This window comes from Corvus hawaiiensis, chromosome 7, assembly GCF_020740725.1.
Source record: "Corvus hawaiiensis isolate bCorHaw1 chromosome 7, bCorHaw1.pri.cur, whole genome shotgun sequence".
Classification (NCBI taxonomy): Eukaryota; Metazoa; Chordata; class Aves; order Passeriformes; family Corvidae; genus Corvus; species Corvus hawaiiensis.
The window spans coordinates 14,028,699-14,051,145 of record NC_063219.1 but is presented as its reverse complement, the minus strand read 5'-3'; the positions used below and the strand labels follow the sequence as shown (position 1 = coordinate 14,051,145).

The window sequence follows — 22,447 nt, the reverse complement described above, 5'->3', positions numbered from 1 at the left end:
TGGCTGCCCGCCCCACAGCCCTAAAATGGAACTTGTCTGTCACAGTGGCAGGACTCAGACACACTCAGAAATTAAATTTCTACTAGCAACCTCAGTTGAGCATTTAAAAACAGGAGGTTTTCAAGTTCCCTGCAAATTCTGGCTTGCCTTCTTTCCACCTTAAGCCACAAGACCTTGGCTTATTTATTTTAAAAACATTTACTACAAGTATCACACCAACCCCCACATACCTGTGGCTTTTGAGTAAACTGGTTCTGTAGGCTCCAAGAGCACTAGGAAAAGCTACTTACAGAACTGATTGGCCTGGCATGTCTTTTCAGTGCTCCACAGAATAAGAGTATAAAACAGCCACCAATAACAATCTGAAGAATATCCAAATGGCTTATTGTGAGAATCAAGATAGCTCATATATGTGCACCGAGTTTATTTTTCAAAAAGCAGTAGTTCAGTGTTTTGTAGTTTTCAGAAAGAAGAAGCAGAAGAACAAACAACCCGCCAAAAAAGCCCATACAGATAGATAAAAAAAGAACAATCAATCTAAAGGCAAACACCCAAAGGATAAACACCCTAAGCAGAGACAGGCTGAGAAAGAGAAGAACTATAAAAATGAAGCTATTTTAAATAGCTAGGGAACCTTTTCTGTCCTGCTGAAGTATGCCACTGCCCATGTAATTGATCTGCATCTACACACAGAGATGAGTGATCAAGAGGTACATTTTTAAGACAAAGAAATGTTAAAACAAAGCAACTTCCACAAGAAAAGTCATATACTCATCTTCTATGAATGAGCATATGGCTCTGCTCAAGTCAGCTCTTCTCTACTTGCAGGGCTTACAAGGGAGTTAATACCTTCAGAATGACAAAATGAAAGACTGCAAAATAGGATGGAGGCAGCATTCCGCCAAGGTCCTACATGAGGCACAGCAAGACAGACATGAATCTGACAATGGACACTGGGCTTTCAACACAGCAGGCTCTGCACAGCCAGAATTTTCTAGCCCTAGGGTGACAAAATACACCCTTGGACCAACATCTCTCTCATCAGTCTAAACTGAGAAAGCAGCATGCTCTGGCTACAAGGGCTGCCAAAACAAAACAACAGCTTGAGTGGCTGCCAAAAAGACATGCACCAGCTGGCACTTCAGTCTAGGACTAGTCATAAGACCACCACCCAAGCACAGCTTTTCCTCTCCAATTGTCTCTTTTAGAGAGGCAACCCAGGAAAGTGTATGCTGAGTCACACCATAGTGAGATCTGTTAAAATTACAGATTCAATACATTGTTTCACATCAATAAACACCATATTAGCAACTATAATATTTTATAGGTAATAAAATGGTGCCATATTTGCTAGTTTATAGCTAATAAAATGGTACAAGTCATGTAATTCTTCACATTCTCCTGTTGACTAATTTGCTTAGTTCTATCTCTTGGTAAGGCTGGTGGATGTGGATATTTATTTTCAACAGTAAAACAGTCTGTACAAAATTTTTGCAGCTAAATCACACTGCCAAAAAGCCTACTGATTACTGGACACACTTTTTTTTTTTTTTTTTTTTTTGGGGGGGGGTGTGTGTGTGTGTGTGTGTGTGTTTCTGGGACTAGAGGCAGCAATGGAAGAGGCTCCACAGGGTAAGTTGTCAAAGGAAACTACTTCTTAAAAAATTAAGAAACAGGAGCTTGCTGGTCTCTAGTCCTGCCCATGACATGAGACTTTGCTCTGCACCTCTGGCTCTACATCTCTTTCAGTTCCAGACCAGCTCTGCACATCATACGTGGGCCCACCATAGCCTTCTCCATCATCCCTTCCCCAGTCTAGCTCTTCCTAGAAAGAACAGTTTATGCTAGAATAAGACACTCTAATTGTAAAAGTATCACACAGGGATGTGTGATACACAAATTCCCTGCTCCCAAACATGATTCCTTCCTTTCTCTTTTTGCTATATCTCCTTAGCAACACAATACTGCTTGGCACTGAAGCCTCTGAAGGAGAAAATGGGAAGGTAAGTACAACAAGAGAGAATATATTGCACAGCCATCTTTCTTACCAGCTGTGTATTTCTTACCAGCTGCGGGATATGCTCATTCCAGCTAAGTGCACTCTTAGCTTGCTATCAACAAGGAAACCATGTGCACATGTGCACACACGCAGAGAGGAATATGCACCCCAACAGTCTGGCACTAAGCTGCTGTCTCCTAAACACGTATTCACATAGAATAAGCAAGTGCCATTACCCTGTCAAACTCTTCCCCTTGAAGTGCTGAGGGCTTTCACTGTGTGAGGAACACCCCCAGCCTGTGTTTCTGAAGAGCAAAATTCCTGGGGAATGCTAACAACCAGCATAACCCTGACATCTGGAAGGCACTAAGGACTTTCCTTTAGTGCTTTCCACACCACTTCAGCTGATTCTCCTTTCTCTCCTGCTGCCACAAAGCCACACACCATTTGCAGTACACATGATGTTACTCAAACCAGTGGTAGCTTGCCAGCTATGACTAACAATGTGATCTGTGGGCTGCACGGTGTTGGGATAGGGCTGGGACAGCAGGAGAAGAGAATCTCACCTTCTTATCTCTTTTGTTATAAAACTGACTTAAACACAGAGGGCATTAATAGTCCTTTGATATTGGTCAGAAGGTGAGAGACACAAGCACATCTAAAAACAGCCTTGGAAGGGAACTGCAGCCAGACTGTGTGAACAACATCCCCTCTGCTATCTGAATCACCCATTCCAAGCTCTGTTTGCCAAGATACAGCCTTCAGCTCTGAACAACAGGCATAGGATTTGTGCTACATCAGTGTTGTTAACACAGCTCCAATCAGCTCCTTAAAAATCTAACAAGCCAGCATGTCTGAGAGAGTGGCCACAGCTCCTGTCAATAATGGTGAGTGCAATAAAGGGTAGCCGTTCTAACACAGAGAAACTGTTCTCCAGCTGGAACCCTGGCTCAGGAAGGCACATCTTTAAAAGTCTGCCTAAATAGCTAAAGGCAGTTTTAGGCTCATACTTCAGCGCTTGCTTAAGTGACCGCTGCAACAGGTGGTAGCAGAGAGGCCTGAGAGTGAGAAAAAAATGAAAAAGAGTAGTATGGCAGAGTGGGGCAGAAGAACAGGCACTGTCACTCTAAAAGTTTGCAACAATTAACTGGGGAAATAAAGACTATCTGCCTCCTATCACCACACACAGTGTGGGCATAGAGTTTAACACTGCACAATTCCCAGCACTCTGAACTTTATTAATAATGTTTTTCCTTCATCTACAGATTCAGCAGAAGAGCAGAAAATGCATTCGATGATTACAGGAATCTGTCTCTTGACTGCAATGACTGAGTTTGCTGCCAAAAAGAAAAGCTAGGTAGAAAGGGACAATATGTAGAGGGAGAATAATGAACACTTAACAAAAGGCTGAAAGAGACCGAGGAGTTGAAAATAGTGGCTGTATTTCTTTAGATCTCTGCTAATAATATTGTTTGTCCTGACACAGAAACCCTGGGGCTGTGTGTCTATGTGTGTGTGTGTTCACTTGGAGGAAAGAAAAGAGAAAGGCAATGCCTTACATTTAAAACAGAGAACATAATTGTTCTCATTCACAGAAGTGCTTAAACAAAAGCAGAACTGCAGAGGTCCCTACTTGGCTTATCCTGTCTCTCATTCTGAGCAAACAAAAGATAATCCAGGGATAAAACAAAAGATAATCCAAGAGGAAGCCCTCCATGGGGGAAGGGGAACGGGAAGAGGGGAGACAAGGGCAGAAGAGCACTTAAGGAGATGAAGCTCTTGGAAAGGCAGGATGTGAAAATGATCAAATTTCCTTCCCATAAAAGGATGGGGTCCCTTGTTTATGTTCCTCACATCCTCTCTCCACGCATATTCTCTGTTGGTCTGGTGTACCCAGAGGCTTCCTAGAGCCTTTATTGTATTACAAAACGTTTCCTTATCGCAGTTGAGAACCTTAGTGCTGCATTAAAAAGATGGGTAATTTTCTTAAGCCTCTTTTAAAAAAATATATAAATAGGATTAGCTGGATAACATGTTCAGATGCAAGCACATTATTTGATTACTCAATAGTGGATCCAGGTTTCACCCAGGGCACTGCCAATCTTCAGCGGGGGGGTGAGTGAGGGAGAAGTGCTCATTGTTCGATCCTGTCAGTGCTGTCAAGAGTCATTACAGGGGTAATTGCTTTTGCTCCACCCTGATTTCTTATCAGCGGGGATTGGGGATGTGGAGAAGGGTGTTCTTTTGGTTTTGTTTCTAAATTCAAAGAACCAGCTTTCAAAAACACTCAGCACCAAGCAAGGATGAGCAGATTTTTCAGAGCAGCTCAGTATTTACTGAAGCAGCTAAAGCAGCGAGGGCTGTAAAAACGAATCGCGGCGAGCGGCCGTAAGGGCGGCTCTCCCGGGGAGCTGCTGTGTGCTCCGCTCTCATCTCACTTCTGAGTGCCCAGAGCGCTGCTGCGTGACAGGCTCCTCGGGAACCTCGGCTCTACGCACCTGGCAGGCTTTTAAATCTGGGCCCTCACGGAATGAAGGTGCAGAGTATTTCCCACTTCAAACAGATGTCAAGGGTGAGATTTAAAACTGTAGGAAAAGATTCACTAATTAGCAGGAATGTGCAGAGATCACTGATCTTACACAAAACAACCCCATGAACTTGAGCGGTAAGATGTGTCTAACTCACTCTTGGGCCTTTGGAAATGATGCCCCTGTGTTGTCTTTTCTTTAGGAGCCCTGCACTCAGTAATAAGAGAAGACAGTGATCATACCGAAATTAAATGCTTTTTCCCTAGAGGCTTCCCATAGATTTGGGCCACTTGTGGCACAACACACACTCCCCATCCCTCCTGCCACACACCCATGTTTTTGCGAGGCCCACCCTGCCAGAATGCGGGTAGCCAGCAGTGGTGCTTGGGGTAGTCCTCGAAGCAGAGCAAACAGAGGGAGCTCTGCTCTGCCTTTGTGAGCACTGCAGGCTTACAAGATCAGGAGATGGAAAGCTGGGGAGATGCCTTGTGGAGAGGGCCATCATTGAAATGGTCTAAGGCCCTCTGGATGTCTTCTCTGCTTTAAGAGTATTAACAAGAGTTGCCCTATGAACTGAATCCTGTGCCCACAACAGACACCAGCAGGGTTCAGTCAGACCTACACCTGGTCCCACATTTTTCTCTGTGCTGTAGGATGGAAACAGCTTAAACTGCTTAGGAAGTATTCCCCATCTGCCAGGAGCCAGGTCTCTTGTCTCTGGGAGCTGGCGGCTCCATGCCAGTCACAAAAGTCCACATGTTTCTTGAAGACCTTGTTAGAAGCTGCATTACCTGTCACAATGGTTGCATTTAAAGGGCTTTGCACCCGTGTGCTTTCTGTAATGCCTCGTGAGCTCGTCGCTCCGTGCAAAACGCCACTCGCACCCTTCCCACGAGCACTTGTAAGGCTTCTCACCTGCAGAGGGGAGGAGAGAACAGTCAGCGTGGCAGCAGCATTACTGAGCACTCACCTTGAAAGCCCTGTGTCCTCCCACCCTGCCTCTAACCCATTCGAGTAGGTTAGCCCATCGCACAATTCATGGTCAGTGTGGGATGGAAATAACTTAGGGCTTATGATGGATTGTACTGAGGATAGTTCCAGTCCAGATTTTACCACTGCTAAAATTCTCACACAACCTTACCTCCTGTTTCTAACAAAACCAACCAACTGGCCTTTGAAGAAGCCCTCAGAATGTCCTCAAATGCCTAAGCAGCTGTGTGGCCGAAGCTTGATTTTCAAACAGCTTTTCAGCTCACTCTAACCTTGCCAGATGTATTACTGTGGTATCTGACTGTACTAACACCTGAACACTGTGCAGGTGTGCACCACTCCTGAGTGACTACTACTGGATCACATGCTTTACCCCGATTCTGTTTACCCTTTGTATGGCCAGACTCACATCTGTTCCCCTCAGGCATTCATGCCTGCTGCCCCCAAGGACTGCACATTTTTTACTTCCTTCTGACAACAAAATCTACTCCTAGAACCAAGAAATTATGAGTCAGGTTGTGGAGTGTGAGAGGATACATTTCTACTTCTTTGAATCAGCTGGTCCTTCAGGCTTCTTGCACTACACCTTTATGAGCTGTTACTGTGCCCCAAAATACTAACAATACCACTGAAGGCAGTGAAATGGTGCAGTAGTAGGACAGGAGAGATTCTAGTCTGCTGGTAGGAGTTGGACTTAATGATCCTTGTGGGTCCCTTCCAACTCAGGATATTCTATGATTCTATGTTCAGATCTATCTTCTAATGTACATCGGTCTCTGCAGATCAAAATCTGCCATGGTGTAACATCTGTGGAGTCATTAACACCTTCTGATGAAGAATTCCAAGGTCTCATGACTCCCTTTTCCTTATTCAGTGTACATGCATTGGTGTGCATTCAAATTGATCATCTCCCCCAACAACAAATGCTCCAGTGCATCTCCTCCTATATAAACTCCATGTCACTCTTCCCCATGCAGCCAGTTGAGATAAAATGCAAACAAGAAATCACTTTCACTACCAAGCTTCTAAGAGGATTTTTACTTATTTTTTTGTTCTTAAAATTGCTAAGAAGGTAATCTTAAAAAGCCCACCATGGGCCACACCGAGGTTGCAATCTGTATGACCCCTCTAGGCCAGTCACATGAAACAATCACCTGACCACAGCAGACAGTGCAGAGACATGGATTGCTATATTTAGTGTGTCTATTCAGCAAGTAGAAGAGCGAGATCTGATTATGGGAGACCTGTGTATGTCATGATAATGAACTGGAGAGGCAAAAAGAGCAAGAAAAGTAAAAAGGGAAAGAGAATTGCAGCAAAATACATGAAAAAACGCTATTCTCTGGTTTCTGGTGAGTTTCTGCAGACTTCTTGTTGCACAGGCAGCTCTGCTGCACAGTGGTCATCTGCCCCAGACAGAACAGCAAAATGGGCTCAGACCTTAAGTGCAGTTGAGCCATTTTACTGGCCTCTGAGAAGTTTCTTTGGCTCAGTAGTTCAATTAAAGGATTCATTGGGATGAAGTTGTGAAGAGGGGGCAGTAGCTGGCAAGACTACACCAAAATATCCATTTATCCCACAGTTCCCGAATGAAGAAAGGCCAGCCTGGATGTCCTTGTTGTGAGTCACAGTGCCCCATGGGAAAATGCCCAACAGGACAATGGACTGAGCCAACAGTAACACTAACCCACTTAGAATGTTGCCTGCTTGGTCATCTCGGCAGACTTGCCTCTTGTTCTTTTATTCTTTGAATAGGATTTCTTCAGGAAAATAAAAAGTTAGAATCTTCTTGTTAGTGAGCAAGGTGCTGGTGTCTTGTTTCTGGGCTGGTTACTCAACTGCACCTCAAACACTGTCACCAGTGCTGGCCCCAAGCACTGGAGCTGCAGTTGCAGCAGTCTCCCCCCAAGCCCTTTGCACCCTACCTGGCAAACAGCACCTGCTCTCCTCAGAAGAAAAGGATGTCCCAGGCCTGGTCCTGTGCCTATGAAGGCACACCGTTTTGTCTGAACAGTTCATGCATTATTTTAAAAAGTTGTCAGTAAACAAGCCTCGATGATAATGCAGTTCCTTGGTTCTCTGACGCTCTCTAGTGCCTACCTTAGAGTGGAGACAGCAAGGCAGAGAAACTGCCTTGCAGCACATTTGCTACACACACTACAAAGCAAATGCAGAAGATGACTGCTCAGCCAAATCTGGCAGGTACAGCCAGACTGAAGGATACAGTCATCTACAGAGCAGAAGGGTGAAGGAAAAGCATCCCAGGCTTTCTGTGAAATTATATAGGCTACTACAATTGAAGTGGAGTTTGGCTTGTTAAAATTTGTCAAGAGCTTTGAAAATGTATGGTGCTATATATAGGTTACGAGAGACAGAAAAGCCAAGCACGATTACTGGTAAACCCAAGGAATGCCACATATCTCTGTTACTTGCTGCAGGGCTCCTCTCCCAAGTGTTCCAGCTCTGGCCTTGCACAGCCCTGAGCTGAGTTTTGTTTTCAGATGCTTTTCCTTTGTAACCCAAGCCCTGTTCTGCAAAATGTCAGACAGTACCTCTGAGTGCTCCAGACTGCATGCTGGCATACTGTGCTCCCAGTGCACAAGGTAAATGCAAAGGAGCACGGTGACCTTTAAAGCCATGTCAGACAGCTCCTTGACCCAGAGACCTCAAAGAGGTTAGATTTCCTGCCCTGCTGCAGCAACTCAAAAACACAAGAGGGAAGGAGGAGAGAGATCTGCCTGTCTCTGCATGTGAAGACTAAGAACAAACTGCTCCTTTAATGGCTGCTTTCACCTTACATGAAGATGAAATGGAAGTGTATTTTGCCAAGATGCACATATGTAGAAAGCACGGGAAGGAAGAGGGGGGAGGGTCCTCCTACCTCACTACTGGTAATAGCAGGGAGAAGAAATGGGAAGGATCCTTTCCATGTGTTAGGCTGCTCTTCTCTTGTTCAGAGGATTAGTGAGACTAAAAAGATAGATGATGAAATCTTCCTCTGCTGAAGCCAATGGCAAAACTCCTACTCACTTCTACAGGGCCAAGATCTCCTCCTTTTTAAGAAATTAATTATGAGCGTCAAAATCCAATTAAAAATAGGAACGTCACGGAGCTGTGCCACACTGACTTTTTCTCAAATTAAAACCCACACTTAAAACTTGTGCCTGCAAGCCCCTCCCAGGAAGGAGGCTCTACTCCTTAAGTCGCCTTTATTCAACACAAGGATTTGTGCAGTCCTTAAACAAATCCATAAATCCACATTTATACAAATACACTAAAATGGAGGAGCCAGTTGTCATCCAAAAAGAAGCCAATACCTAGGAACATGTTAAATACTCAGTTCTTTCAGTTCAGAACTTACTCACACCATGGGGCTGGTTCAGATTCCACACATCCAGAAATGCACCTGGGAAGGGTGGGCAGCCAGCAGTGCAGATATATTCAAGCAGTGAATTATGCAATTTTCCTAGATGAGCACTTTTGTTAAAAAAAATGTATCATTTGCTTATGGAAAATCTATACCCAACACAGAATACCGGCTTTCAGCTGTTCCTACTTTTTCCCCTGGGAGTCAGAGACACTACACCTAGTGATTCCAAGCTTACTGACTTGTAGTTTCCGTGGGCAGCATGTGCATCAGAGAGCAGTGCAGCACAGTGAAGGAGAGCTGCAGTGAGACAGTTGGGTGCACAGGACCCAACATCCACACTGTGTGCATTTGAAGGGTGTTATTTCTGGCTGGCCACAGCCTGGTCCTGTGGCCTGAGCTGGGCTGTAGGTGAAGCATGCCAGCTGTGCACTTGCACAGCACCTCTCCTGGGACAGGCCATCCAAAACCATGGCTGCACTCCTGCCAGGCTGAACCAAAGCACAGTGAATGTGGGCAACCAAAGCCTCGCCTCAAAAGAGGTCACTTGATCACCAGGAAACACTCACATCAGACACATCCTGAGTTGCCTGGTGAGGATCCTGGAGAAGCAGCCTGCACACACCTGCTTGTGCAGAGAGCCGTGTGCTGAAATCTACTGGTCTAGAAGGGTTGTATCACCTAAACACTGCTACAGAAATGCTATTAGCCCTTCAGATACACTTTAGGGTTTCAGTCCATCATAACTGCACACTTCTGTGAAGCAGCCTCTCTTCATTGTGGCTGTGTGCTGTGGTCCATACCTCATTTTAACCTTTTCATGTTCCTGGAGCACATTTTATACCTGAGACTGGGATGTTGGGGGAGTAGGCTCTCTGTTCCACTTCTGTTTATGGCACCTCACACAACTGAGCTCTTCTTCTAAAAGTACCCCCGAAGCACATTTCAGTACAGTCTGGCCCTCCATCCTCTATTCCATCCAGCCTGGTCCAATCTGGTAACTGGAGGACAAAGATCTTTGAAAATTTACGTGAAACGCGCAATAGTGAAGCTAAAATGATGAGTCATAAAAAAAAATCCATCAGACTTTGGCAGCCCTGAAATCGGGTCACTATTCCTTTTGTGACTAAGATGAATGCAAGACTAAATATTAGGCATCTAGTTACAAAAAATAAACAAATGATTGGTACAGCTTTCTCTTGAAAGCCAGAAATTTATCATTTGAAAGTATGAAAAAGCCAAGCACACAATGCTATTTACATTCCTATGGCAAACACACACTAGGTTTCCAGAAAAACATGATGGATAGAGCTGGGCTGGTTCTGTAATGACCACCACACTGATCCTTGGAACTTCTCCCTCCACTTTCCAGCCTCAGGCAGTCTTTGTGAGTTTCATTCATGCAGCTTTAGACATCGAAAGAAATAATCCGACATTGCCACCTATGGTTCTTTTTCAAGTTAATGGGGAGGCAAAGGCATGGGTGGACTGTGACACATCAGATCCAGGCAGACTGGAATTGGAGGTGAATTTCTCTACTTTGATGGTGCAGGAGGCCAGGCAAGCAGCTCAGCTGCAGGTACCTGTATCTTTGCTCTCCAGGCACAAACCAGAGAGCATCAGGTTTTCTCTCCAACACATTTAAATTGTAAACCCTGTACAAACCTTCGCAACAAATATTTCCTCACAAAACACAGCAACGGGGATGTTGTCTCTTCTCAAGATCCAGAGACCCCGTCCTTGCCACCTACATCCCACAGACACCCTCTAGGTTCCAGACATATTTCTCTTGTCCAAGCAGTAAGGCAGTGTTTGCTAAGACATCTCACAGAGGCTGTTTCAGCAGAGAGTGATTATTAGAAACATTAGGCTACAGGACACAGAGGTACCTAACCAAGATCAGCTGAGGACATGATCACAAAACTACATCATTGTAATATTGTGCATATTGTACTTCTTATAGCTGCATTATTTATTGCCAGTCCCAAGGGTTAAAAAGTCATGAGTCCACTCTTCCACAGAAATAATGAGATTTTAAAGAAGAAAACAATAATATTCAGACATAATTTGCCTTCTGCTTTGTAGATAACCTAGGGCCATGATTTTAAACTTCTCTTTGCAGCCCTGCAGGCTAGGAACATTTATTTTGAAAAACAGAGGAAGAAATTTGCTCTCTATTCCCTGAATTTCACTAGCAGGGACTTTAAGAAGAAAACCCTCCAGAGTTTGGGATGTGCACAATATGATCACAGAATTCCAACACTACGGGGTGAAACACTGGCTTCATCCAAGTCATTGGAGAAATGTTCATTAGGCTCAAGTTTCACCCTGTATCTTTACAGAACTGAAAGCAAACCAAGATTATTATGACTATCCTTCCATATCTATTTCCTTACCCCTCCCCGGCACTCTCCTGCAGGGCACTTAGTAAAACAATCAAGTAGTTTAAGCCCCCAGTCCTGGAGTGAACTTCAGAGGAGAACCACAGTCAAAATCCTTACTGATACTTCTCTGTGCTAAAACATGGGAGTGTCATGGGATTCCTTTAGTCCCTTCACACTCCTTTTTGATTTAGCCAAAAATGTTTAAAGAAACTGAGCGGAAACCACAAATTCTGCCTGGATGCATATTTTGAAGGCCATTCAAAGAAGATATTAGTTGCACTGTGTTTGAAGAGTTCCTTGATATTACATAGCTACACAAAGTTGTGTGCAAAAGTGTGTTTAAGAAAACAACAGAAAAAAATCAGCATGTGTTCTATTCCACTATGAATTTTTTATATATAGTTTCAGAATCCAAAAAAAAAGTTTCCTGAAACACAAATATTTCCTTCCTTTTTAAAATCTGTAATTTAAAAACCATTTAAAATGAAACTAGTTCTAAAAGTCTCAATGTCTAAAAATATGTATTGAAAGACAGCTTTAGCTACACTTGTTTCAAGACTGATGTTCCCAGAGAACTAGACAAACTAAAATTACAACTGAAAAAAGGAATTAAATGCAAGATTTCTTGCTTGTATTTTTCCTATAAGAAAACTCTGGGTGTCTGAGCTTTGTGAAGAAATGTGTGAAGAATCAGGTAGTGCCACTGGCTTTTTAAGAGTGTTTTAATAACTTTTCCTGCTACCCTTCCTGAGAAATCCTTTAGGGACCTACTGTTCCCCGGGCTGGTGAGTGGGACCATGCCATTGCAGGAGCAGCAGTGTCACTGCAGGATGAACCCAGGCATCCTTCAGAGGCCAGTGCCCATGGGAATGCTGCTGCTGCAGACACGAGTCACTCAGAGGTACCAGCAGCTGGTGTGGTTTTGGGGGAGAAGCAACCCCCCAGAGCACCTCACAGAGAATGTCCAGGCAGGCATTCCTAGCTGCTCTGCAGTTTATGATGAAAGTCTGCCTCAGCACAATGAGAAGCCTAATGTGGAACATCACAGTACCAATATTTTATATTTATGTAGCACTCTTCATCTCCAAGGGTCCCTGAGAGCTTTACAAGCTACATACATGGCATACCAATGAAGCCAAGCCATAATTCTTTTAATTAGATGAACATCAGCACACAGCACATGGCACAACAGAAAATGTTACTGGTCACTCCTCCCTTCCTATGTAAAGGGCTACATGAGATTTAATAGAAACATGTCTCAGAAGGACATTTGGGTTTAAGGACCCCTGAAAATGAAATCTAACCAGGTAAGTCTCCTTAACACCAGTGCCTGTCCTGCCTCATTACTTTGTCACATATGAGACACAGAAAAGGAGTTACCCAAACCTGCTCCTTGTTAAATATCCCTACTTTCACACCAGGTTCAGCATGTTACCATCACATGGCTCAGGCAGCTGCTCTGCTGGTGAGGTTACAGAAAAGCTAGTGAGCAGCTGCAGTCCAGAGCACAACAACATCACCCTCTTTTTAAGATTAATAAGTTCATTTCTTTAGCAAAAAGGAAGAGCAGGCTATTTAATACACACATCCTCTGGAGATCAATGCTAATATCTAAGCGTATGTGCGTGCGACCCATCAACCAGTAAAACTAATTACAAAAATCAATTTCAGATACTTTTCTGAGCCTTTCATTCCTCAATATACTCCTAATTGATTTTTGTTGGAGAATAGAAAGCCTAATTAATATTTTTATTATTAAAAAGGAATGCAAAGGAGGGGGCAACGGTCAGTGCTCAATTGGCCCACTGATGTTTTCTACCCAAAAAAAGAGAAAAAAAAATTAAATTGGCATTTTATTCACAGTTTTGCCACTTGCTGGAAAAATGGAAAAGCCTTTGAAAGAGTGACAAAGCACAAGAGAAAAGCTGGCAGAAGACAGTATGGGGCAGAAGAGGAATGTGACAGGATTGTGAAATACACAATGTGAGAAGGTTGTACCTATTTTTAGAAGGGCAGGGATGATCAAGTGTAAAAGCAGTACATTTCCATGAATGATGTACAGCTCCTTTCATCCAAAAAGGTCAGCAGTGCCCTTATAGAGTGGTGACTCTGATCATATCTATATTAGAGATGGGGGGAAAGAGGTTAAGAAGCAGACCCAATGTCCAATCAGTCTTTCTACAAACTTCAAAGCTCCGGATTAGTTCCTAAGAGCCTTGCCAAGGCTTGTCTACCAAGCCAGCAGCAGTCTTCAGCGTGTAGCCATTCAGGACACAAAAAGAAACCAATTTTTGCAGCATTATGTCTTACACACATACAAGCACCTAACACACATCCACAAAGCCCACTTGCCTAGCTGAAAAGCAAAGAAAAGCAAAGCATGTAGCAACATCCAAAGAAATGGAAATGCTCCATTTTCTGCTCAAGAGGCTGCATTTAACAAGTGCACATTGCCATCCATGCTGAGCCCTGAAGGAGGGGAGGAATGCCTGGCTTTATCTCTCTGGGTCTGTGCAAGACTCCCACTGAGAGTGATAAAGCCTTTGCAATGTGCTCCCCGTTCAAACCCCTCTCCACAGGTCCTCTCTGAAGGAAGCTCCTGGATGGTGGGGAGCAGGGCTGGGGGACAGATGCTGGCGCCAGCCTGAGCACACAGCCCCAGCTTCTGCCCCATTAACTGCCGGCACATCCTCCCCCAGGCCGGGCCCTGGGGACAGCAGCAGAGTGGTAGGGACAGGCAAGCACCCGGCAGCAACACCAGTAGCAAAACTACCCAATTAAGCCTCCAGAATAAGTGAGTGTGGAGGGGGGAGGAAAATGAAAAAAAAAAAGGAAAACAAAAGGAAGAGAGGAGAGGAGAGGAGAGGAGAGGAGAGGAGAGGAGAGGAGAGGAGAGGAGAGGAGAGGAGAGGAGAGGAGAGGAGAGGAGAGGAGAGGAGAGGAGAGGAGAGGAGAGGAGAGAAGAGAAGAGAGAAGAGAAGAGAAGAGAAGAGAAGAGAAGAGAAGAGAAGAGAAGAGAAGAGAAGAGAAGAGAAGAGAAGAGAAGAGAAGAGAAGAGAAGAGAAGAGAAGAGAAGAGAAGAGAAGAGAAGAGAAGAGAAGAGAAGAGAAGAGAAGAGAAGAGAAGAGAAGAGAAGAGAAGAGAAGAGAAGAGAAGAGAAAAGAAAAAAGAAAAGAGAAAAGAAAAGAAAAGAAAAGAAAAGAAAAGAAAAGAAAAGAAAAGAAAAGAAAAGAAAAGAAAAGAAAAGAAAAGAAAAGAGAAAAGAGAAAAGAAGAAGGGATGGAGTTGCTTGGCAACGGGCGAGCAGAAGCAGCTGTGCAGCAGGTCGGGCTGGTACCCAGGCGGCGGGGCCGGCCCATTAGCACCCCGCATCTCATGCATTTCGTGCCGGGGTCTCCTAGTAACAGCCTGTGCACGCCGGGCTGTTGCGCTTCCCCTCCTCTCCTCCTGTTTCTCCCGATCACGCGAGGCATCGCTGTTTGCCCTAATTACACATTCTCTGCTGCTTCAAGCTGCCATTACTTTGGTCCCCAGAGGAGCAGCAAGAAATTTTTAAAAATGTCCTCTAATAAGGGCTTCTAGTTTCAGATTCTGTGGAGCTCTGCAAGCTCAAAGATGCAAAGCAAGGTAGCAGTGGCAGAAGGAACAGATGAAAAAGGAAAAAAATTCAGCAGCTCACTGGGTCAGACTTTTCCAGCACCCTGAAACATGTTCTCATCCCTTTGTTTTTTGTAAGGTATCTTAGAGGGTGGACAATGAGACAGCCTTTAAGGGACATGGTGCATATTTACATAATCCAGAGCAGTGTATCAAAGATGTGTTCCTTGGAAACCTACATTTTAGGTCAAGAGTTTCTGAGAAATTCCAGACTATATATAAAGGCAAATAGGCCAGAAAAATACAAGACACATGTATCACAGACCGTGTTCAGAAATGACAAAAAAAATTAAGAGGAACAGACTTCCCTTTTCCAGATGCTAACATTTTAAATGGTTTTGCTCCATATTTTTGCTAATGAATGTGGGGTTTGCTTATTCAAACTATTGCACTGCTGATGTTTTTCAGCATTTACCATCTTCTCCCTTTAGCCACTAGAAAATCAGAGAAAAGATGACCAAAAAAATTATGCAGACTGGCAGAGACAGCACAGGAATAAAATACAAGGGGAAAAGAACATACATTCCTTTTGTTTCCCATTTTTGTCAACAACAAAAATGGAAAAAGATCCAGGATCTCAATCATTCAGACATTGAATTTGATTTGGGAGTAGATTCAAAAAGGAAATCATGCGCTTGGGTTTAAGGAATACACTGTCTCCCAGTAAAGGCTGCCCTGGTGCCAAGACAGAGCTACCTACATTGTGGCAGGCACATGATCCTTGAAGATCCCATCTTTCCTGGTGCTTTCTCTGTCCTTGGGCTGAGCTGGCAGGCTGCACCCAGCAGCACACGAGCTCCTTGCTGCTCCACACTGAGCAGGGCTCAGTAAAAAGGTCTTGGCAGTGCTGCTGGGCAACCCTTGGTGAACCAAGCAGACTAATCTCAAAAGCACAAGGCAGTGAGTAAAGACAATTAATTTTACCAGCTAGGAAGTTTCCCCATCTGGATTTCAGAAAAGGCACAAATGATTACCTGTCCTTAGCTCTAAGGGGGGTACACGCAACCAGTTGGAAACCACCCAGGTCATTCATGCTGCCAGGTGAGTGCATTATGACATTCCATTACTGGGCAACACTGTGCCTTCAGGGAGAAAAATTCAAAACATAAAGAGGTTTTCTGTATGAAACATATTTACTAACACACATTCAAAGCCAAACAAAGCCCAAGAAAAAAGTCACCTTTGGGATTCTACAGGTCTCACAAAGAATTAATGATTAAATACCACTCATATGGAAGTCAGTTTACAATGGATCATAGCTTAATCCATTCAAGTTAATTTTTACCCAGATATTCACAGATAGAAGTCTTCTATTATTTTCAACTACACAGGCCAAGTGTTTAGCTAAAATTGTTACACTGTGCACAGTTCTCTTCTCCCTGCCTCTCTCCAACACATATGCTCCAATTTCTAAAATAACAAACAACAACCACACTGGAAAAAAACCCAAATGTGCAAAATTTCACTCCGAAGAAGGAAAGGCTTTGCAAACTTTACAGGTGACTAACAAGATGTACAAATGGAAGTTTATATCAACTAATCTATTAAGACCTCTCTGTGTGTGGTGAGAGTCCACATGTACAGGAGGAAGGGATAAATCCCTGCTAAGCCTCTGAATGTGCGCTGCCATACAGTAGAGTACACCTTTCTTTCAGAACTCAGCTGGGCATCAGCTTTTATCTTGAAACTCATGTTTGTCATCATTAGTTTGGCTAGCATGCCTGCAAATGTTTTTTTAGCACTCAGTTTTGCAGCCACAATTTTCAGTCCTGAGTTTTGAAAGCCAGACATCTTCAGGAACAAATCCACCTAACACAACAAATGTGTGCTTATCTGCAAATGGGGACTTCTGGGACTGCACACTGGCCTGCAGTGTTTTAAAGACCTTGATTCTTATTAAGCCTTCTCATTATGTCTAAAGTTGACCAGTGGAAAGGTTTTGGTTCTGCAGTCATTGTCCTGAAACAGGTGCCTTCACCCAGTGTGCAAGAAGTTGATCCTCACACAGAGCTGAGGTTCTATGCAGAAAGGGGTGCTGTGTGGCAAATCCACGAAGGTGAGTGTAGATGTTACCTATTGCTTTAGTGAGAATCTCAATCACTGCACGTGTATTGAAGGGAGTAAGCCCCTTTGAAATTTTATATGGTAGACTGTATCCAATTGTCATTGTGGTGATAAAAGGTGATTAAACACATGTGAAAGGTCATGGTATGTTGAGAACGATCTGTTATTCCTCTTACAGGTCAGTTTGTCCAAGCCCTTGCTCAAGAGGAGTTAAGATTTCTTGTCAAAATGCATGAATTTTGGCTTTCTTCTTAACATGGGTTGTCACTTTGCCCTCAAGAGGACTTCGTGTGGAAACACATCATGCCTGCCCAGCTGGGGCACAGCACTGAATGCAGCTTGGATGGAGTCTGGGCACAGCTCACAGTGCAAATCCTGTGGGACACAGTGCCACTGCACTGCTGGGCTCAGTGCCTGCCAGCAGGCATAGCAGTGGGAGCAGCAGGCTTCACACTCCACCTACCCAAGTCCGTCCCAGCTCCATTTTGGCTTTCATTGCCTGCCAGCCAGGCAGAAAACACCTTGTGACTTCACAGAGCCCTGTGCAACAGCAGCCTGTGATGTTACACTGCCAGCACACGTGCAAGCACATAGAGACTGGGCAGCTACTTAGCCTGAACACCAACCAACATGGCAGGCCGAGGCAGCTCACGTGTCAAGATGTCATCCTTGCAAAAGACCAGAATGAGGCTCATCCTGGTGGTCTTCCTGACCATGGTGCTCCACAGGCTGTCTCTGTCCTTCACTGCCATCATGTATATGGCTGAAGAATGGACCAGCAGCCTCGACCCTTGCAATCCCAATGACTGGGTCAGGTTCAGGATGGACATCATTCCCAAGGGTCCAAACAAACCGCCTGCTGTCGCCAAGAGCACGACTGCTGAAAGGACCAGCGCCACCAGCCTTTGCAATTCCCAGAACTGGGCGAGGGAGAGGATGGACATTGCTCCTGAGTGACTGAAGCAATTGCCCATTATCCCAGAGAGTGCAGCCTCTAACCTGCCCTACCCTTTGTCCCAGTTTTCGAACTAACTTGCCCCTTGACATGACCTCGTTGCTCTCTATGGCCTGGCAACCTGTGGGGCTGCTCAGCATGGCTTCTATTGCCTTCTACATATGGAGAAATGCGAAGAAACCTCAGGGACAGGGAAGGTGATGAATGTCCTCATCTTCAGTAGGGACAGAATGCTGGGAAAAGAGCCCCTTCAGGTGATCCAAATTGTTCTGCAGGGTGGAGGCCAAAACCAGCCTGCCACGCAGGGCCATGAGGCTTTTCTACCACCTCCACATGAAAGAGCTCTTCTGAACTAAGGAACCAAAGACAATTGACAAAACAACCAAGACAATACCAGATTACAAGGAAAAACAATGCCAACTCATCAAACTAGGGAAAGGGTAATTTTGGCAGAGGGAGATCATGACCATCGGCTCACAGTGCACTGATTCAAGAACTCAGAAGAAGACTGAGCAAAAGGAGTAAAAAATTTAACAAAAAGAAGATTGAATAATAATTAATGAATTTATAATATGAACTATGGCTTGTAGCCAAGGAATGCCTCCGTTTATGTCAAATGATTTGTGGGAGTGGCTAGACCAATTGGCAGTGCAGATGTAAATCCATGTGGGCTGCTGAATTGTGGCAAAACATTGCCAAAGGTAGAGAAGCTGGTTGTAAAAGTACACCATGTAGATGCCCACATATCCAAGAGCTGGGCTACTGAAGAACATTGCAACAATGAACAGGTGGACTGGGCTGCCAAGATGAAAGTGTCTCAGATGGATCTGGACTAGCAACACAAAGGTGAATTATTTTTGGCTCGGTGGGTCCATGACACCTCAAGTCATCAGGGAGGAGATGCAACATACAGATGGGCTCGTGATCAAGGGGTGCAGTTAACCACAGACAGTATCTTCCAGGTCATCCATGATGTGAAATGTGCTGCAATCAAGCAGACCAAGCGTAAAGCCCTTGTGATACAGGGGACAATAGCTGAAATAAAAGTATGGGAAAGCCTGGCAGATCAATTACATCACACTCCCACAAACCTGCCAAGCCAGGCACTACGTGCTGACAATGGTGGAGACAACCACTGGATGACTGGAGACGCACCCCATGCCTCGCGCCACTGCCCAGAACACCATCCTGGTGACATGGAACCTGAGTCAGACAATGAGACTCATTTCAAAAACAGCCTCACAGACACCTGGGCCAGAGAGCATGGGACTGAACGGGTGTCTCATATTCCCTATCCCTACCAGGCCGGTCTCTCTACCTACAGCTGGTTTGTGCTATAAGGCGGGCACAATCTGTGCCATGATGCCCATGGTTTTATCCGGGACCCCACCACCCTTGGCAAAAGCATGGACACCTCTACTCTGTATTTAGGTCAGTTTCCATGAAGCCTTGTAGTTCATCTGCTCCTGCTTTCAAGTTGCTGCTGCTGGTATGTAGGTACGTGGGACTGTGTCCACATGGGGTGTGAAAGACAGGCTCTGGATTAGGAGAGGTTCATCCAGGCTGCTGGCTACCTGCCCACATATGACCCAGACTCAAACACCCACATTATGCTTAGGAAAAGCCTCTAACCCAGCACTTGCTTTTAAGATGAGAGGTAGCACACTTGGCTTTTCCTGCCCAGACCACTTCAGGTCTCCCAGTTATACCCACCTCAGCCTAAAACAGCATTTCTGAGCACACATCTCCAATTCACCCTGGTGTGACCTCAAATACTTTGGAAATAACAGTGCATTTGGACAAATGGACAAGAAAATCATAGCTTGTTGTTGTTAACTTGCCAATTCTATCCAGTGTGGGACAGCAGCAACACAAAGGAAATTGGCAGAAGACAAATTGGTGGGTTTTTCTTTGAGTCTGTTTCTGTGATCTCTATCATTTGCCCACTGGCTGGGTGCTTCACAGGGGCTCAGGAGTGGATGGATGGGTATAAAGAAAACACTAAATTACAAACTCAAGAAGGCTCCTCTGTGCTTTACCAAGGCAGACTGCCATAACACTTGGAGGCACCTGCACTTGCCCTCCTGCAGCTGCTGAACAGACAGCAAACATCAATTTCTAGGTCTACGTTGTGCCAGAAATCTTCTTACATGGCAAACAAATAAACAAATAACACCTATTTACATTTTCAAACTCAAATAATAAGATTGTTCTGTGCTATTGATTTGGCAAATGATGGAGCAGAAACACAGGACTGAGAATTCAGGTATTGACAACTAAGTATGGATGAACACCACGGGTGTTTTAAATGGCAAGGGCTGCTTTTGGCAGGGGCCATCCTCCTGCTGCCTGGGTGGTTCTCAAAGATAATTTCCTAAGTCTAAGCTCTTGCTATAATAATGAAGTGAGGCTCAGACCCTCCACAATGAAATCACAAGACTCCCCTCCAAACTTGCCAAATGGCTAAAAGGCTTCAAGATCAGAGTTCTAAGGAGCTCAGGATCAAGCTGGGCTTATTTTAATCAGCTTTGATAAAGACTTGTTATGTTTTTACACAAAAAACTTTTTTGAAGTCTAACATCACAACAAAACCACATCTTTCCAAACTGGCTGAGCAACTGTACTCCCCAGAAAATCCAGCCCTGAATGAAGGTCTTTCACATACCCTTCCTCCCTCAATTCCCTGGCTCTCATTTCCAGCAGTGTATTCACCTGTTGCTTCAGCTGCTGCCATTGGAGTTTCAGGATCCTCCATGTCCCTCCATGTTCCCTTGGCAGGTTTCAGCCCTGTACATAGAGCTGCAGACTTGCCACAAAGCTATGGGTCTCTGTACAACAAAACATCTTGGGCTTTGGCTTTAATTTCTCCTATGCCACCAATACTGTTCTCCCAAATGCTTTTCCCTAAGTCATTCAAAGTCTTGCATCCTACAGAATTGGTGCTGTGCTTGGCTACTTGCTTTTTCCTTCTCTTCATTTGCTTTCTGTTCACAGGTGCTACCACACTAACACAATACAGCAATGCAGCTTCCCATTCATGTGCTATCATTGACACAGAGTCTTTATTTTCTCTATTATTGCTTTACTTTGTATTAATCTTCTTTCTCTATCATCCAGCCTACTCTCCTCAACTTTATCCCCTCCAATAATTTCCAGATTCCCAGTATTTCCTCTTTTATCTCCAACACTTGGGGAAAGTTCTTCTCTATTGTTTTACATGCCATCTCAAAAATCTTCTGTTGGTTAATGCTCTTTCTAATCTCTCGTATGCCTCATCTTTTTCTTGCAAATGTAGTAATTTGTTTTCCTGCAGGGTGGATTTGTTTGTTTTAGTTACTCTCACCCAGCATTTTGGATCAAAGAACTATATAATTTAAAATAAGATGTCCTGACAATGTGAAACAAACCCCACTTGAAGAAGTGCTATCTTAAGATCACATGTAGACTGGTAACATCTATTTACATGGGTATTTTCCACTTGTTTAGCCCTTAGAAACCTAAATATAGATGTGAGGTGCCCAGCTGTTGTTTCTCAGACTTGAGCTTTGGTTATCTCAAATCCTGGTTTTGGATGGATAAAGAAAAAAAGAAAAAAGCAAAATCTTCTGATACTCATGAAATGCAAATCCTAGCAGAACCCCGTAAGGGTAATTTTTTTATCACTTTCCCAATCTTAAGGATTTCCTGGTCAGTTTTTATGTGATGCACCATCCCCGGTCAGAAAGTACCCACGTCATCTTACATCTTCCCCTGCACATTACTGCAAGGAAGGCTGATAGGAATGGTTTTGTCAAGAGATAGAAATCTCCAGCAGTCTTTGATCTGGGAGCCACAGTCACATCCCATGACTAATCTTTCCATAGGTCACAGGCCAGCTCACCCTTAGACTTATTTGCATTCAGACACTCTCCAGCAATATCCTGTTTTCTAATTTAGGAAGTACTGATGATTATACATGGGGTTTGGCTCATTCGAATTCCTTCCCTCTCCACTCTCCATTTCATTGACAATTCATCTCCATGCATGTGCGAAGACAGGAAAAAAATTTTCCTTTCTCAAAAGAGAGAAAATGCCATTGTTTGCACTGATGTCTGCTCCATGAATAACCGTGAGAAAATGTGCTAGGGTTGAATTACCATGACAGTCCTGGTTGCTCCTTCTTTAGATGTTTTTACCTCATCTCACACTGGCAGTGTGGTTTTCTCCAAACCTAGAGCTCACCTTTTCCTCCTGTTTACAGGCCCAGCTGCTATTTCTTCCCTAAGGGGCTTCTTTGCTACACTCTGACTGTCAGACCCACCACTGCTCTTAGCTCCTTTACACGCCCTTAACTTTAGATACCCCAGCTTGCTTTGAGTTTAGTCAAATATTTTCATTTCCCTTTCCATACAGACAATGTTTTTCCCTTTTCCTTCCAGATTAAATTCTCTCCCACACAGATGATTGTTTTTCCCTCTCCAAAGGTCATCCAGAAGGTGGTTTCATAACCAGTTCGACCATTGA

The 22,447-nt window shown here is 44.2% G+C and overlaps 1 protein-coding gene across 2 annotated transcripts in view; it reads right to left on the bottom strand.

The window, feature by feature from the left end:
• KLF7 (Kruppel like factor 7) overlaps nucleotides 1-22,447 on the bottom strand; it is a 60,775-nt gene that overhangs the window by 4,001 nt on the left and 34,327 nt on the right. The window contains exon 4 of one of the 2 annotated variants that reach the window (XM_048309232.1): nucleotides 5,319-5,442. The exons of the other annotated variant lie outside the window; for it this stretch is intronic. Coding sequence (XP_048165189.1) covers nucleotides 5,319-5,442 — 124 coding nt within the window. The remainder of the gene's footprint in view (nucleotides 1-5,318; nucleotides 5,443-22,447) is intronic. 2 annotated transcript variants of the gene reach the window in all.